Here is a 19,223-nt window from a genome sequence, read left to right as displayed (position 1 = left end):
CCTTCTCCCCAGTCCCTCTACCTCACTAAAAAGCATTAGATGACTTTCCTAAACCTAGCTACCAAGGTCTCTTCCCTCATTTGGCCACTTCCTCGTCCTGGGGCTGACTACCACAGTCCAGCAAGCAGAAGTCCCCTTTGGCTCACCTAATTAACATGTCCAATTAAAACTAAATGCCTCATCCTAACATGGGGTTCCCCTTTCCCTTTACAAACTGCCATTTGCCTATGTGACTCACCAACTCCTCTCTGTCCAGAGGCAGTCCTTTGTCCTTCTGGGACAAATATCCCTACCCCTCTCCCTTGTTCCCTACCCCCTCTCCCTTGTCTTCTATCTTCTGTCTTTGTCTCTATTCCCTGCCCTTTGTCCCTCTGGAACAAATAAGTCTCCTTTATGCTGAGAACTCGGTCTTGGGGGTTCTAAGGAGATGCTTTCCCTTTCAATCAGGATTACAATCATTCTCTTTTCCCTACTCCAAACACTAATCTCTTTCCACAGCAGTCTTCGTTGTCAGAACATATCTTCTCTCACACTGACATCACTGATTAGTAATTTGGAAGTGGAAGGAAGCCTCTCCCAGCCAGCCATTTATATCTTCTTCCTTCTCCATGGTTTATTCCTGTTCTCCCTGTCAGGGAATTTAAAAACTGTGGTTCTGCTCTTGATAATTAGTTTGGGTGTTAGAAAACTGCATAACTTTGCACTTCTTTGGCAATAATGATTTGTGCAGTGGGACAAAACTCATTCTATTAAACTGGGACCAGATATTACAAAGGCCTTGAATGAGTACAAGGCTTCATTCAGTACAGTAGCCAACATCCAAAAGCCATGTGAATTATAGAAACTGACAACCTGGAACAGAACCTGTGTAGAAAAAGAAATAGTATTTAAAATTGGAGAATTTTATCAATGTTTTTATAACATAATACTGATGTGGGTTTCCCCTCTATATGCTGTGAATACCATTGGTTAATAAAGATACTATCTTAGGCCTGTGATAGGGTAGAGTAGAGCTAGGCGGGGAAAACTAAACTGAATGTTGGCAGGAAGGAGGCAGAGGCAGAGAGAAGCCATGGAGCTGCCACCAGAGACAGACACGCTGAAACTTTGCCAGTAAGCCATAGCCGTGTGGTGATACACAGATTAATGAAGATGGGTCAAATTAATATGTAAGAGTTAGACAATAAGAAGCTAGAGCTAATGGGCCAATCAGTGATTTAATTAATATAGCTTCTGTGTGGTTATTTCAGGAGTCTGGGCAGGCGGGAAATGAACAAGCAGCCTCCTATTACGTAATAGTCTACTTATAACTACATTAATAACTGCAAGTTGAAGACATGAAAAAGTGACCCATCTCCATCAGGCACTGGGTCAGTGTTAAATTTTGCGAAAATAACTGTCAGTGGGGATGAAGGGATTGGTCAAGGGTTGAAAGTATTGGCTGCTCTTCCAGAGGACCTAAGTTCAATTTCCACCACGTACGTGGTAGCTCACAGTCATCTCTAACTATAGTTCAGGACATCCAATGATTCTTTTGACCTTTTCTGGCACGAGCTAAACATACAGTGCATAGACATACATGCAGGAAAAATACCCATACACCTAAAATGTTTTTTTTTTTTAAAAATCACTGTCAGCATTTATCCTAGTTAGGGTTTCTGTTGCTGTAAAGAGATACCATGACCACAACAACTCTTATAAAGAAAAGGCATTTAATTGGAGTGACTTACATTTTCAGAGGTTTAGTCCATTATCATGATGGTGCAACATGTTGGTGTGCAGGCAGACATGGTGCTGGAGAACTAGCCTAGTGTCCTATATCTTGATCTCAGACAGTGGGTGGTATCTTGAGCATAGGAGACCTCACATTCTGCCTCCACAGTAACACACTTCATCCAACAAGACCACACCTACTCTAACAAAGCCACACCTCCTAATAGTGCCACTTTATTTGGAGCACAATTTCTTTCAAACCACCACAGTATTACTGATAAAATGTTCAAGCTTATGCTGTAAGCCCTGTTTTGATACCTATATTTCTGTAAACAGCAAAGAGGCTAGGGATAGCAACCTAATTTGCAGCAACTGAACTGTCTTGCTGCCTGGGCTGCCTGGAGCAAAGGGACTATCAATCCAGCAGGCAGCTGGACTACCCTTATGCCGGTATCAGCTATCTTAAATACTCCAAAGGCTCTTTGACACAAATATGCAAAAGACTGAGTTGATTACTTGAGCTTCTGAAGGCACAGTTCCAATCAGAGCTATTAGAAGCATTTGCATCAGACTGTTGGCTATCATGGTTTATAAGGAACTCTAGATGACCCTGCAGCTGTTTCCACCTTCCAGCGAGGGAGCATTTCCTCCAACGGTCTAGCAGAGAAACAGTTTTGTTGTTGTTTTGTTTCCGTATTAAATGTATTTATATTGAAAATAAAAAATTTACATAAAATATATTCTGATCACAGTTTCCCCTCCCACATCTCCTCCTCAATCTTTCCCATCTCCCCAGTCATCCAACTCCACGCTGTCGCTCTGTTTCTCTATTAGAAAACAAACATGCAAATAAGACAAACTATAATTTAAAAATAAGAAGAAAAATGCATGGGAAACACACACACACACACTCCGTAAATATACAAAATCAGAAAGCATAATGTGCAAGCAAAAGGTCAGTAGTAAGGTTTTTTTAAAAAATGCCCAAAGTATGAGACAAAGCAACAACAAACAAACAAACTTCCAAAAATACCATTGAGTTCATATTTTTCTTATGGGCCATCTTCTTTTGGGCTCGGGCATGGGGCCTAGCAGAAAGAATGTCATGGCTGGTGCTAAGATTGGTCCAAAGCACAAACATCAACGATCCTGCTTAGTTCACCAAACAAGTGGCTGTGGTTAGTCCTAATAGCTGATAGTGGTTTGAATAGTACTTACTTCCCTGGATACAGAACCACATTTTTTCTCTATTTCTTTACTTTTTATTCATTTTACATACCAACCACAGTTCCCCCTCTGTTCCCTCCTCCTGCTTCACCCTCCACCTTCCTCCCACCTCCCATCCACTCCTCAGAAAGTATGAGGCTTCCTATGGGGAATCAACTAATCACAGCATATGAGCTGATGAAGGACCAAGACCCTCCCCACTGAAGGCTGAACAAGGTAACCCACCATAGAGAATGGGCTTCAAAAAGCCAGCTTATATGCCAGTGATAAATCCTAGTACTACTGCCAGGGGTCCCACAAACTACCCAAGTCACACAATTGCTACCCACTTTCAGAGGGCCTAATTAGGTCCCATGCAGGCTCCCCAACTATCAGTCCAGAGTCCATGAGCTCCCACTATCTCGGGTCAGCTGTCTCTGGATTTCCCCATCATGATCTTGCTCCATTGGTCATACAATCCCTCCTCCCTCTCTTTAACTGTATTCCAGGAGCTCAGCCCAGTGCTTGGCTGTGGATCTCTTCATCTGCTTCCATCAGTTACTGGCTGAAGGTTCTATGATGACAATTAGGGTAGTCACCAATCTGATTACAGGGGATGGCTAGTTAAGGCTCCCTCTCCACTATTGCTAGGAGTCTTACCTGGAATCATCCTTGTGAATTCCTGGGAATTTTCCTAGCACCAGGTTTCTCCCTAACCCCATAATGGCTCCCTCTATCAAGATGTCTCTTTCATTGCTCTCCCTCTCCATTCCTCCCCCAGCTTGACCATCCTTTTCCCTAATGAAAACCTCAACATAAATCCAGTTACACTGAACCTGACAGAAGAGAAAGTGGAAAGTAGCCATGAATACATTGGCACAGGAGACTACTTATATTTATATAATATCAGTAGCACAGACACTCAGAGCAACAATTAATAAATGAGACTTCTGAAACTGAGAAGCTTTTGTAAGTCAAAGGACATGGTCAACAAGACAAAACGACAGCCTACAGAATGGGAAAAGATCTTCACTAACCCCACATCAGACAGAGGTTGTGCCCAGATTACGACCTCCAGAGAGAGACCACCAGAGAGGCCCAGACTGTAATAAGCAAGGTTTAATCAGCATGATACAAACATGTTTGGAATTCATCTCCATCACCGTTATGTCACGGCCACCCTCGTCCCGCAAGGATGACGCGACCACCAGAGCTCTTCTCACTGCAGTTTTATTCCAGGACTTTTTACACTTCTCTCTTCCTTCCCCTCTCTCCCTCTTCCCGGGCAAACCTCTCCCAGCCCTTAAGTAGGCATGGGCTGCCAAACCCGAACTGCCAGGTAGGCACTGCCCATAGGCTCATGCATATGCAGGCAGCTGATAATCATTGCGTGATCATAGCATAGGTCAGGCCTTAGCCATAGGAGTTGATTATCATAAAGAGCACTCGCTTTCGGGACTGCAGAGAGCGGGAGCCAGTACCATGAGGTGGCTCCACGCAGCTCTCTACATTGCCATCAGGTGTGGCTCTCTACACCGTTACAGCAAGGTAGAGAGAGGAGTTGTATCTCCTCTGTGGGGTAAGCTTTTCAAGGAATAACTACAAAGAGAATCTTTGAAGCTGCTTTGGCACGGATACTTTTGCTCCCTCCCATTCTGTTAAGTCAGCTTTCTCCTTGTTCTTAGAGCAAGGCCACTGTTCTTGAGTTAGGCCATCTTTAACAGCCTGTACCAGGTGGCTGGCTGGGCTGAGCTAAGTGACCTTGTACTCGGAATCTCCCTGGTGGGAGAGGGGAAGGCCACTATCTTCCTGGGAAAACATTCTGCTAAGAAATTTCTTCTCGCCCCTTTGAGAATAAGGGGTGATGGTGCCACAAGAGAAGCTCCTTTTTGTAGAAGAGGTAGCCTATTGGAGAGAACTATTGTAATGGATTAAGTAAAAATACTGCAGGTTCCTGAGTGGCTACAGTGGGCAGTGGGCCATAAGACCATGCTGCAGGTCCCTGAGCGGGGGCAGGCAGCAGGCAGGGGATCCCAAGAGCAGCCAGTCCCAGGCAGGGATGGTGCATGAGACCACCAGGAGAGACAGATGGATGGGCATGCCATGAGACCACGCCTCAGGTCTTCGAAGGTGGCTGGTCCCAGACAGGGAGTCACGCAGCAGGCGAGAGACAGAGACATGGATAGGCATGCCATGCAGAGTGATGTTGAATATTTATTTAGTGGGTTATGGAAGGGAAGGGGAGAAGAGCAGAGAGAGAAAGAGAGAAGGGGGAAGGGAGAAGTGGGGAGAGGCAGAAGCTGCCTCTTCGAAAGGGAGATGGAAAAGGAAGGGACTCAGGCTGGAAGCTGAAGATCTGCTTGCCTCAGCAGACAGGGGGAGGGAGTGGGCGTAGCTTGTCTCTTAAAGAACAGTACAGATCATTAAAACCATAACTGGTGAAAATATAGAGAGTAAGTGAATGTGGGATGTTCAGGCCCAAATGGGACATCTATAACAAAGCTCTTATACCCAAGATTCAAAAATCATTATGGAAGAGAAGGTGAAAATACTGTAAGAGCCTGAGGAATGGGACTACTACTGACCGATACTGTCTTCTGAATAGAACAGAGTTGCTGCACTCATGAATCCTCAACCACATCATTGCTTAAGCAAGACATACACAGAGCACACCAGTCAACATAATAACATGTATAGAGAAAACTTTCCCAAGGCCCCGACCCTTGGGTAACTATAGGTAGTCAATAACTACTGAGGGAGGGAGAACCAATACTTATTTTAGGAACAATTCACCAATCGTAAGTAGTCAGCCCTAAAGACAAGCAAATAAACACAACACAAATTACACTCATTAGGTTGTGTGTGTATGTAAATATCAAATACAATTGTCGAAGAGGTCATGAGGAGTGGAAGTGATGTGAATACAGTGTACAAATGTATAAAATTCTCAGATAAATTGAAGGGGGGAAGAGCAGAATGTGAGGGAACAGAATACTCAAGAAAGGGGAAGGACAGAGAGCAAGAGAAAGGAAAGAGAGATCTTGATTGAGGGAGCCATTAAAGGGCTAGCAAAAAACATAGCACTAGAGAAATTCCCACAAATCCACAAGGATGAGCACAGCTAAGACTCTAAGCAACAGTGGAGTGGACACTTAAACTGGTCTTCCCCTGTAATCAGATTAATGACTACCTTAATTGTCATCACAGAACCTTCAACCAGTCACTGATGAAAGCAGAGACAGAGATCCACAGCTAGCACTGGGCTGAGCTCCCAGAGTTCAGCTGAGGAGAGGGAGGAGCGATAATATGAGCAAATGGGTGAAGACCTTGATGGGGATACCCACAGAAACAGCTGACCTGAGCTAGTGAGAGCTCACTGACTCTGGACTGATAGTGGGGGAACCTGCATAGGACAAAACTAGGTCATCTAAATGTGGTGGCAGTTCTGAGGCTTGGACAGTCTGTGTGGCCACTGGCAGTGGGACCAGGATTTATCCCTAGTGCTTGGACTGGTGTCTAGGAGCACATTCTCTTTGGAGGGACACCTTGCTTAGCCTAGATACGGGGGGCTTGGTTTTGCCTCAAAGTGAAGTGTCAGACTTTGTTGACTCCCCATGGGAAGCCTTACCCTTTCTGAGGAGTGGATGGGGGGTTGGGGGAAAGCTGAGGTGGGAGGAGAAATATGCCTGTCTCTCCTTCCCAAGTGCTGAGATGAAAGGAATATGCTACACCCAGCTTAGACTAATTTTAGATTTATTTTATGTGTAAGTGAGTATTTTGCCTGACTGCATGTATATGTATCATGTGAGTGCCTTGTGCCCACAGAGTTCAAAAGAAGGCATTGGTTCCCCTGGAACAGGAGTTACAGATGCTTATAAGACAGCACATGGGTGCTGGGAACTGACCACAGATCTTTTGTAAAAAGCAGCAAGTGCTTTGAACCTCTGAGCTGCCTCTCCAACCCCTAGAGTGACTTTCAAAGACTTTGCTAGTTAAACCTCCAGCTTTGTGTCAACTACTAGAAAAGGCATCCTGTAAGTGTGGGGTTCTCTTTCATTGTCATTGGAGTTTTACTTCTAGAAATTCAATTTGGACTTTCTAAATAGTTCCCAGTTGTTGAATAAATTGCTCAGTCTTGTCTTTTATATCTTTGAATGTAGTAAACATGGTCATTTTAAAGTCTCTCTGAAAACTGTACCATCTAGATCCTTAATGGGCTGTTTCCATTGTCCACTGGTTATGACAATGTGGTTTTGTTTCTTTATGTACCTACTTGGGCTTCATTTTGCACTTTATGTATGTGAAAAGTATAAGTCTACTTTGTAGCCTATGGAAAATTCCTGTCGTCCAGAAAGAACTGTTCTATTTTGTTGCAGCTGCCTAGACGCATTAGCAAAATCAGACCACCTTAATCCAACTGCAGGGACTGAAGTGATTTAAAACCGAGCTTCACTCTCAAGCTCTGATGTTTTATTCCTACCTTGTAATCCTTACGGTTTCTTTCAACCCAAAGTATGATTTCTTACCAGAATTTCCCTCCTTAACACGCCACGGAATCTGATTGCCCTATGTCTTGGCATCTCAGCACCAGCTGAAAACCTGATTCAAATGCTGTGTTCTACTCATTTCAGGCTTTGTCGTTTGAAATCTCCAATTGCCTTCAGCATTCCTCGTTCAATTTTACACAGTCAAAATTATCGGGCGAGAAAAGCTGATGCTCATTCCTTAGGCCACCATTAGATAGAACTTGAATCTTTTAGAAAATGAGTTTAAATGTTTTATTAAATAAATCTTCCTATGAGGAAGATGTCCCAACAATAAATCCTTTTTATTTGAGACATATTTGTAAACCAACACCTCAGGAGGCTCAGACAAGAGAACATGAGTTCTAATCCAGCCTGGGCTACACAGAGACTTTGTTTAAAACCACCAGAACAAAATGTAAACAAGAAAACTACTTAGGGTAAAATAACTATTAAATATTGCTACTATGTGTTACATATCTATAATCCTGTACTCTGGAAGTTGTGGCAGGAAGATTGTAAATTCTAGTCCAGCCTGGGTTTTATAAATGAGACCATTTTCAAAACAAAGCAGCAAACAAACAAAAACTATTTGAGAAAGGATTATTTACATTTATTTATTAAGACTAGATTTAAAATATGTGTGGAAAAGCAAAATCTCTCCATAGCTACTGGGAAACCCTGTCTCAAAAACCAAAACAAACAAAGAAAGCAAGGGTTCTACTAATACATTTAAAAGACTTTATTTGAAATATTTTACTAATTTATTTTAATGCCTTTTCTACATTATTCTTTTTCTTCACAACCATATAAACAATTTTAAGAATAGGCCCTATAAAGATGCACACACATGTATTTTTAAGGATACTTATGTTTCCCTATGGTTTTTGGAAGCACACATACAGATATGGGTAGTTGAAATGAAGTTATGACACACTAGGGAGATAATCCTCCCTCAAGAGGCACAGACGATACAACAGAAAACCCCAGTGGAGTCCAGAGATCAATACTGATATTTTCCTCAATGCTTACATCTTAGTTCTTAAGAAAGAATTTCTCTCTGGGTCCTGGGAATCACCATTTATACTAGAGATAAATGATATACTGACTCCCCACCAGAGATTACCTTTTAAGAAAGTCCCCATCCCCACATCTATTTATGATAGCTGAATTAACTATTCACGATTAAAGAAAAACACTAAACATAGGTTTCCCTGTGTGCTCTGTAAAAGAAAGAATCAAACGACTAAATGTTGGCCAATTGGGCCTAAGGAAAGGATTCCTAGGGATTAGAAAGAAACCTGTATTGAGTTTTCTTGGCCCGATAGGCCTCTCTGCCAATGCAATAATCCAAATTAGAACAAATCAGACCAAATTAGAAGAGCCCAGATTAATGGATGCCAACACACTCCCTCCCCTGGAAAACACGGAGAGGAAAAATGGGAGACAATGTGATCATTCTCTGGGGGGCAATTTAAATAGCCTGTGTGAGTGGTCTTGACCCTCCCTGGGGAGGGTTCACCATTTGGTGGGCTTTCTTAGAGGTAGAGTCTGGACTGTGGCCACTCCCAGAGGAGGGGGCTTTGACCCCCAGCCAAACATTCCAGACTCCTTGTATATATGGATGCTAGAGGGGTGGGGTGACACTTCCAACCAAACAACATGTCGCTGATGTCCTGAAGACAATAGTGTAGGAAAATGGAAAGGACAAAAATTATACAAAAGCCTTTGAGCAACTAAATTTGTCAGGAATATTTTTATCTTTGGTACTGGAACAAAACATTAATATTATTATTTTAGTTTCCCCTACCTGGGTCTTCTGTTCCTTGTAGCCAAAGGAGCATACCAATAAAATTACAATGGATTTTTTTTTTGTTTATTTTCTTCAAGACAGGGTTTCTCTGTCTAACAACCCTAGCTATCCTGGAACTAGCTCTATAGACCAGGCTGGCCTTGAGCTCACAGAGATCCTCCTGCCTCTCCCTCCCCAGTGTTGGGATTAAAGGCATGCGCCACCACTGCCTGGCCTACGATGATTTTTAAAGCATGTTCTCAAAAATATTTGATACTTCTCCCATTGAGAGACTGTTGAGTTCCTCATAGGAGGTATGGGGTATTTGCCTGAATGTATGTGTGTGCACTGTGTGAGTGTCTAATGCCTGAAGAGGCCAGAAAATGGTGTTGTATCCCCTAGAGCTGGAGGTACAGAGAACTGTTAGCCACCACATAGATACTGGGAACCAAAATTAAGACCTCTGCAAGAGCAGTGCGTGCTCTTAACTGCTGAGTTGTCTCTCCAGGCCCAATTAGGATTTTTGCAGTACTCCTGAATGAGAACCATTCAAACAAAAATCACACCAAGTTAACAGTTTTATTTGAATCAAAATTCATCAATACAGAGTGGTAAATTGGGGGAACTGAGGTTCAGAAACCCAAGGGTTTACTTAACAACTATACAGGTTTTCCAGGTTACTTCATCTCTCTTGATTTGTATTTTACTTGTAAAATAAGAGAAAGGGATTAGAAAACTAATGAGCCTTCTGACGTTGATACTGGATACAGAATAGAAGTCACTGTAGTGGGCTGGTTATTGCTCCCCACCAAAACATATCCACATTTGAATCCCAGAACCTGAGAATGTGCTAACTTGCATGGCAAGAAGCATTTTGTGGATGTGGTTAGAACACTATAAAATGTTGTTTGTGCTGCTTTAAATCTCTGTATCTGTGGTCGTTCATTATAGCAGCAACAGGAAGCTTACAACAGTGTTAAAGAACTTGAGCATTGCTATCAGACTGTAGTATTCAAGCTGGTAGACCTAATATATACTGTATGTAAGGCCTTGGGCAAGTCATTGAAAATCTCTGCATTTTCACTGCATCTTTAACAAGGGGATCAGGGGAGGGCAAGTCTGAATTACTGAGAATTTGAGGAAAATCTCAGAATCAGCCACAATTCAGTAGTCCTAAAATAAATGTAAACAGAGTGCTTCTGCTAAGATTTATAATTCAATTTAGGGCATTTTCTCCTTTCTCAAAAGTTTTATACTTCTTTATAAAAGAAAAGCCTTGACAGAAGAGGAGCATCAACTTCACGAGTCGTGTGTACAGAATCTTATTTGATCCTTATAACCAGTCACAAAAAATAGGGGTGATTATGTTTATCATGAGAAAACTGAATGGGGGGCTATATTTTTCAAAGTCAGTAATTAGTACTCAGAGAAATCAAAGTTGCTCACTCACTTCCTACACTCATTTGCTGGAAAACTATAGATGAGCGAGTTCAATGTCTACGAGGACAACAGAGATCCCTGAGCCATTTGTGCTGAGTTTTGACAAGCTGACACAAGATCATCCTAACTAATCACCACTGACGCTGTCTGAGTTCTTAACGTACATCTTTTACTTTCAGAAGACAGGTCTGGTCAGAAGTGCACTCTAGACCTAGGAGGTATCCTTAGCTCACCTAAGCAGCTCAACTCAACCAGAGTTCCTCCTCCCTGTCCTTTAATCCCCGCCCCCAAAGGGTCCCGGAAAGGTTGCTCCAATACGACACACAGGCGGGGCTACGTAAACAAAAGCCCTGGGCTATAAATGGAGGCGGGGCCTCCCAGGAGGCCCGTGTGCGCCTGCGAGTTTCGCCAGGAGCCTTGCTCCGCCTCCGGGGACTGCCAAATCCACCATGGAGGTGTACCACCGGCCCTGCGACGAGGTACCGCCCCTCTGGCGCCGAGAAGCGCCCCTCGCCCTGGCTGTGGGGGAGGCTATCCGGTGGTCTCTTAGAGCTTGGAGAGTTAGGTTGCGGAGTCCGGTGAACCCGAGTCTCCTCCGCAGAACCCGGATCCTTCTTGCCCCTCAGCGTCTCCCCGCCCCTGAGAGCCGGAGGGTGGTCTGATAATTCCGCTGGCTTGGGTGACTGAAAGCTCTTGGGGGCAATCGGCAGGGTCTGGGAGGACCCAGTGGGTGTAGGGGGAGACATAACTTGGGGTGCATGGGCGGGAGTTGGCGAGCCCCGCCCGTCTGTGATCTGGGCCTGGAAAACCGGTTTTCTCTGTTTTCTCCACCCTTTTGGGTCTCCTTGAGCTGCTGCTGCAAGGTGGCTGGTCCTGGGAACTCTCCCCAGGGACGGCTAGAGGAGGTGCTTTATGGATTAAGAGCCCTTGCTCACTGATTTAGTTTTCCCTAAGCCTCACCCGAACTCCATGATGTAGGTTATTTTCTTGTTATTGTTGGGAACTCTGGCTTTTTATGGCGACCAAATGGCAGGCCCAAAATTAAACCGGCTAGGAATGACAGCTGTTCCGTTTAAACCCAGGTCTCTGACTTTACAGTTCAGCCCATGTTTCCAGCACTTAGAAGATGCGGCCTGTTGAGTTGCCACACAGCCTGGATGAGTTTGCAAGGACAGAATAGACAGACATTTTCTGTCCACTGGTAGCTAGCCACTGGAGTGTGATACAAGAAAATGAAAGATGAGATGTTGGAGGGGCCATGTAATAGGATCTCTGCAAGGACTTCTGATCCATTGGGAAAGTTTTAGGCAAAATTGTCTGCAGAAGATTCTGTGTTGCAGAGTGCGTGCATACTTGTAGGTCAGTGGTGAAGCACACTAGTGTTAGAAATACGCACTTGCCCCCCCCATTACATGGTTGGCTCTTCCTTCGATTTACCTCCCAGCAAGGGTGCAAGGGAATCTTTTCTGCACTACATCCTAAGTACATGTAATTTAAAAAGAAATCGGAGTGGAGAAATAGCTCGTTGGTAAACTAGCACATTAGAACCTGCCCTAAGTTCTATTTCTAGCACCAGAGAAAAAGATGAAAAACCAACAGACATTATTTGTGTTACTGTAGCCAGGCAAACATCCGTATTATTAGGTAACTTTCCAAATTGTAGTAAAATATGCATCATTTATTTCTTAGGCCAATTTTGGATGGGATTTTGAAGCAAAATGACAGTTTGTCATAGAGCTAAAATATGAGACTTTTTTTTTGGTTTTTCCAGACAAGGTTTCTCTGTCCTAGCTGTCCTGGAACTAGCTCTTGTAGACCAGGTTAGCCTCAACCTGAGTGCTGGGATTAAAGGTGTACAGTCACGCCGTGGTGGCGCACGCCTTTAATCCCAGCACTTGGGAGACAGAGACAAGCGGATCTCTGTGAGTTCGAGGACAGCCTGGTCTACAAGAGTTAGTTCCAGTGCAGGCTCCAAAGCTACAGAGAAATCCTGTCAAAAAAAAAAAGGTGGATTTTCATTCCTTTTTTAGGGGGATATGGGAAATTTTATAGAATAATTAATAGAGTTAGAATAAGAAAATCTGTGCTTAAAACATAACTTCAGAATTTACTTTTTCAAGTTTTTAAAACACAAAAGTACTGCTTTCGCAACGCAGCCAAAACATTTCCATGGAAATCATCCTTATATTATCTAAAACATCATGGCTTGTATTTCAGTCTTGTCATGTAACCTAGTTCTGCACTCAAGGACACTTAGATGTCATTGAAAACTGCTGTTAACCCAAGATTGTAACAAGTTGATTAAAAAAATGAGGCCAATTTAAACAATTAGAGTGATATTAAATTTGAATGACAGAGTATTGCGATAATCTTTAATTTGGGAAAGCAGTGGTTTGTCTCATCAGTTCAAAATAAAATTGGAAATGACAATTTAGCATCCTCTTTTTACGGGCCCCTTTACGTAGCTGAAATGATTTCCTGTATATTGATAGCACGCCATAGACGTCATTTTTAGCTAACGTCTGCTAATTTCTTGAGCTTTCTAATACAGTGCTTATCTGGAATGTTCATTTAGAGTTACTATCATAAAAGCACTTTTCAAAATGGTATTTGCCTAAGCCCTGCCCGATCCTAATGGATCTGAATCTAGAGGACGGGCGTAGGATCAGCAGCCTCGGTAGACCTGGTGCCCCTAGCACTATGGTCTTCTGTCACTATCACTTTCTTAGACCAGCTGAGGTTATCCTGTATGTTACCATATTTATAAATAAAGGGAACCCTTACTGAAAGCAATTTTATCCTGTGTTTTCTCTTTAGGGTGGCTTCAATGCTGAGGAAGCGCATAATGTCGTCAAAGAGGTGAGTTATAGTTGCTGTTATCTTCAAACTGTTGTGCCCAGATTACGACCTCCAGAGAGAGACCACTAGAGAGGCCCAGACTGCAATAAGCAAGGTTTAATCCGCATAATACAAACATGTTTGGAACTCATCTCCATCCCCGTTACAACAAGGTAGAGAGGAGTTGTATCTCCTCTGTGGGGTAAGCTTTTAAAGGCATAACTACAAAGAGAATCTTTGAAGATGCTTTGGCATGGGTACAAGGACTTTTGTTCCCTCCCATTCTGTTAAGTCAGCTTTCTCCTTTTTCTTAGAGCAAGGCCACTGTTCTTGAGTCAGGCCATCTTTATCAGCCTGTACCAGGTGGCTGGCTGGGCTGAGCTAAGTCACCTTGTGCTCGGAATCTCCTGGGTAGGAGAGGGGAAGGCCACTATCTTCCTGGGAAAACACTCTGCTAGGAAATTTCTTCTCGCCCCTTTGAGAATAAGGGGTGAGGTGTGTGGATGGAAATATTTTAAATCCAGTTTTTGATTTTTCAAGCCAAAGCTAGAAATGTTAATGCTAAAACAGCAAGATCTGAAATAAGTGTTCGCTCTCTTCAGGGGTGCACGTAATGTGCAGTCTCTTGTGTTCAATGAGGCCTGTTTGGACTTCTAATGAAAGACACACTGAAACACTGCTTCAAGTCTACAAAAAGTAAAGCAGCTCTTTTTCAGAATCAGTTTTAGCTGGGAATTTCTACTAATTCTAGTGTTATCAATTTAGACTACTGTGAGGGGGTTGAGGCGATCAACGTAGACTACCTGGTGGCGAGGTACTTTAGGAGCACTTTAACAGTCCAGAGTCATCGTTAATTCTGCCAAATGCTAGGTAAAAACCCTGAGTTGGCCCACAAGGCTTACTTCAATTGTGGATGTGACTCGTGGGGCCAATGACCTAGCAAGCCCTGACGGAGTTCTGTCTGGGCTGAATCACCTCCACCTGGGCACTGTGTGTGTGTGCACCACCAGCTCCCCTGGAGGCAGTTTTTGACTTGCCTGAGTGCTCTAAGGGTATCATCTTCTCCAGCGCTCAGCTGCTTGAACCCTGGATAAGTAGGATCAGCTCAGTGTCTCATAGGGCTAGGGAGCACCAAAAACATCGCTGTATTTTATTAGTTGAAGAATTGTGTATTAGAATATTTGATTATTTAAAATATTCAGACTATGTTATATATATATATATATATGACTATTTCATTAAAATAAAATGCTTTCAATACTCTCACAATGTCAGAGCACAAGGAAGAGCAGTTGGAAGGCAGAGGTAGCAATAATCTTATTTTTCTAAGTAAAATGTCAAGAAAGACTGTTTTTGGCTAGTAGACATGAAATAAAAGATGCTGAGTCTTTGGAAGAGCCACTTTAATATATTTTCCTTACCCAAGTTTTGAAGCATATGGAAAGACAAAAGTGTTCACTTGAAAGAATAAAACCCCACCTTTGCTGTAGATAAAACTAGGTTGGTGACTGGATCATGTTTTACTAGCCCCAGTGCTTCTGATCTTGCAATACCGGCTTTGCAAGCACACAAGGGAAAGTTTGAGTCAGCAGGGAGAAATACAGAATAATGTGTCTCTCTGGTCTGGGTGGAGGTGGAAGAAGAAATGAAAACCCAAGTCCGAGATGCTTAAATGTGGTATGTCATTTGATAAAGGTTCCAGAGCAGACAGGTATGGGTCTGGCCTTCCAGCCCTAGACTGCGGTACTAAAGCCATTGCTCTTTTCTGGGTTTTGATGTTTGTTTGTTTTTGGTGTTTTGGTTTTTTTTTTTTTTTTGAGACAGGGTTTCTTTGTGTAACAGCCCTGCCTGTCCTGCAACTCACTCTGTAGACCAGGCTGGTCTTGATCTCACCATTGCTCTTAGTCAGGTGTCAAAAGTGGATGCAAGTAAGCACTGTACGATATTATTTGACTTTCTTTTCCTAGACTATCTTTATTTACTTTCACTGGCAGGTGTTTTGGTTGTTTTGTAGCTAAGCAATTATATAGCACAAATGAGATTATAATTACTATCCATAGAACTATGTTTTTAAATTAGTCCTATCCTTGGTTTTCAGCACATGAACCCTAGTTTTAATCCTATGTTTCAAAGCCATTTTTAAACAGTTAATACTATGTTTTCTTAATCCTGAAGTCGTTTTTATCACTTGCTGTTTATGCTCTGTGTTTCCTGTGTTAGAAATATTAGAGGTTTTTTTTTATTAGGCATTGGCAAATTTATCTTTATCTGACCTTTAATACTTCGTAGAATGAGATAAGGCTTATGGGAATGCTTTGAAAACTCTTAAGCAGCTAGAGGCAGTGCACAGCAAACATTTAGTGGATGCATATGCATGTTTTCTGCTGTGCCTTGACTTTCTCTTGCAGTATATGTAAATTTGAGTTCATTTGATTTCATGGAGCTGCCCTCTCTCCTAGTGTGTTGATGCAGTGCTGGGAGGCGAGGACTACAATCATAACAACATCAACCAATGGACTGCAAGCATAGTGGAGCAATCCCTAGCACATTTGGTTAAAATGGGCAAAGCTTATAAGTACATTGGTAAGTGTCGATGTGGGGTCCTTCCTCATCAGTTGTCATGCCTTTATCCTTCTGGTTTTCTCTGAAGTCGGAGCATGGATCCTAACAACAGGCACTGTAGTTGAACACTAGTGTAGGCAGCACTTCTGACTTGTCCCTTTGAATGTAATAAATACATGATGCAGCGTGAAACTGGAGGGTTTGCAGTCTAAAGCAGTTTAAACTGCCTTCCCTTGGTAGCAGCAGTTCTCTTTGTCCACTGAGACCCTTCAGGGCTGTCGTCCTCTGAGCCTTCCATGCCTCTGTAGAGGCCTGTGAAAATCCACACACCAAGTACAAAGGGAAATTGTCCCCGCGTTTCTCTCTGGAATCTGGTAGTGGCACAGAGCGCAGTTGGATCCAGAAGTTGTCTGCGGTACAGTTGTTGGCGGTTACAGTAATGGTTCAGGAAATGGCTGAGTCTCCTGAAAATACGTTCATCGTGGTTAATTTCAAGAGACTATTTTAACCTACTAGCTGAATTATTTTGTTACTTATTTTTCAGCGTTTAGAGTTCTGATACAAATATTTCCACCTTGATTCTTTCCCCCTTTTACTGTCATGCTATGACTTTCTTTGCAGTGACCTGTGCTGTGGCCCAGAGGAGTGCCTATGGATTTCATACAGCCAGCTCATGCTTTTGGGATACTACATCTGATGGTAAGAGACCATAAATTAATTTGCCCAGACTCAAAGTTCCAGCAAAGTCAGTCTGGACTTATTATGTAGCTCTACTTGAAGTCTGAAAAACACCATATCAATAGAATTGCTTCGAGTGCACTCACAAGTAGGGTTTCAAGTCAGTATGAAATGTGAAGCTAAAACACATTAGAGGAAATATTACTAAAAGCTATGTGTGGGTGTGTGTTCGTCTGCTGTGTATAAATGTGTGTGTGTGTGTGTGTGTGTGTATTAATTACTTAGTGCCTGGTAGTTTTGATGTTTTACTGATGTGTAAATGTCCTCTTCTATGTTTTCAGGAACCTGTACTGTAAGATGGGAGAACCGTACCATGAACTGTATTGTTAATGTCTTTGCAATTGCAATTGTCCTGTAACCCAGTAAATATCATGGGTTCAAGCCATTACCTTAAGTTCGTGAGTGTATCCTTTCTAAAAAGAGTAATAATTACCTATTAATGTGCTAGATGACAAGTGTGCAATATGCTTCAAAGCTATCAACAAAAAACTGAATATTATAAGGAAAAGTCTAATAAATAAGATCTTGGCAGATTATCTCACAGTTTCATTTAAAGACACAAATGTTAGCCAAAAATTAATGCAGAAATACTGACTAACATAAGATTAGGATGTTCTATTTATACAAGCCTTTCACTAGCATCCCGCACCCGCAGAGATGGGATAATCTACTTAGATGCTGACAATATCTTTATACTAGAAAACTTAACAGGGATAAATAAATATGTGAACAAAAATGCTGCAATGATCAGTGCAGAGAAAATTACATGAATTGGCTAATACCTTTCTTATTTATTTTAATTTCTTCCCTTCATTGGATTATATATAATAGTTCATGGAAAGTAGTTTTGACATCCCACCACCACCTGTATCTAATGTTATAGTAGCAGCTATGACTAACCTGTTTCGTTTTCCTGAGAACCTGGCAGAGCCATCTTTCTAATATCAATTTCTTGCATTTACACTTGAGGTGGAATTAAATAATCACCAGGTTTCCTGCTTAAGCAAAATTAGTTAAGTATATGATCAACAGTATCTGACTCAGACACCTGCCTTACAATCCACTCATTCCATGAGAAACATTATCTACCGAATGCCTGTTGTGCGTGTTTCTCTGCCAGGCATGGCAACTCTCAACAGGGTGTTCAAGTGTTAAGTTTCTATTGGTTTCAGTTGGAAAACTGGCATCTCTGAGGAAGGGTTGAAAAAGAAAGGAAAAGTCTCTGGACCTCCATGGAGAACTAGCCAAAAGGAAAGCACTAATTGGTGGCAGAATTATACATAAAATTTTTAAGGGTTGCTTCTGATAAGATAAACACATAAAATATGCAACTCTTACTTAAAAGCCTTATTAGTAGTCTTAGTTATACAAGTCATAAATTTTATCGTCGCATTAGGTATAGCTATGTGTGCATAATTTAAAATACTTATGTGAAGTTAGGATTGAGTGGAGTAGAATATACATTAAAAGTGAACAATCATCAGTTGTGGGTTATCTAATTTCTCAGGGCTTATGAAATATAGCTAAATTTATTAAGAAAATCAATGCTAAAACCTAGGGTACACAACTGGCCACCAAATGTCTGCCATTTAATCTTGAAATCAATTTTACATGTCACCACTGGCACCCAATCCATGTAAGGATTGAAATCCTGAGTCATTGAATTTTTAAGGTAAAGAAAAGCTTAGTATTAATGGCAACAATATTAAAACAGGATTCTTAGATGAGTACTACACGCATGGTTGGCATTTTGCCAAGTAACTGTAATGACAAGAATGCAAAGATAGGGTTTCAAGCAGTGACCTGTGACTTTGGCACCTCAGAAATTCTTTGTCATTGCCTGTATGTTACTTTCTGTGCTGGCTCTTGTACCTCTGGAGATTATACTAGTGACCAAACTATCTGTGCAGTTAAGACTGATTTTTGACTCTTGTTGTTGAGGCCTCATTTTAAAATAAATCATACCTCGTGAGCTTGCTCTCTGCTGTTTCTAGTTCAAATATAATAAAGACTATCTTACTGTGCTGAACATTTGGCTCTGCTTCATAACTCATTGCCTTTACTTTAATAACTTCCAAGCAGGATGAATGGAGGAGGGAAACAAATGTGGGGTCATAGAAATACATTGCAAAAAGTATAAATATATTAATATACACACGGGTCTGAGCAGGAGGATCAACACTATGAGGCCAGACTTGACTACCTAGCAAAACTACATCTCAAAAATATTGCCACGCAAATCGAGTCTTGACCATTACAATACAACCGTAGCTTCTAGTTCATGCTTTTTATAATTATACATTTTAAAAATTATTTGTAATTTTTAACACAAAGTTTCTCTTTAAAGTTAGTGTAAAACATAGTATAACCATTTTTAATGATTCTTCTTAGAAAATAATTTTGTCTTCTTT

The 19,223-nt window shown here is 41.9% G+C and overlaps 1 protein-coding gene across 1 annotated transcript; it reads left to right on the top strand.

The window, feature by feature from the left end:
• Positions 1–11,037: 11,037 nt before the first annotated feature.
• Positions 11,038–18,838, top strand: Dynlt3 (dynein light chain Tctex-type 3). Its single transcript, XM_005352837.2, has 5 exons — positions 11,038–11,153; positions 13,492–13,533; positions 15,972–16,095; positions 16,696–16,773; positions 17,094–18,838. The coding sequence occupies exons 1-5, from the start codon at positions 11,124–11,126 to the stop codon at positions 17,168–17,170; spliced, it is 351 nt and encodes a 116-aa protein (XP_005352894.1). The 5' UTR covers positions 11,038–11,123; the 3' UTR covers positions 17,171–18,838.
• The last annotated feature ends 385 nt before the right edge of the window (positions 18,839–19,223 follow it).

Source organism: Microtus ochrogaster, chromosome 10, assembly GCF_000317375.1.
Source record: "Microtus ochrogaster isolate Prairie Vole_2 chromosome 10, MicOch1.0, whole genome shotgun sequence".
Taxonomy (NCBI): domain Eukaryota; kingdom Metazoa; phylum Chordata; class Mammalia; order Rodentia; family Cricetidae; genus Microtus; species Microtus ochrogaster.
This window is presented reverse-complemented; position numbering and strand designations above follow the sequence as displayed.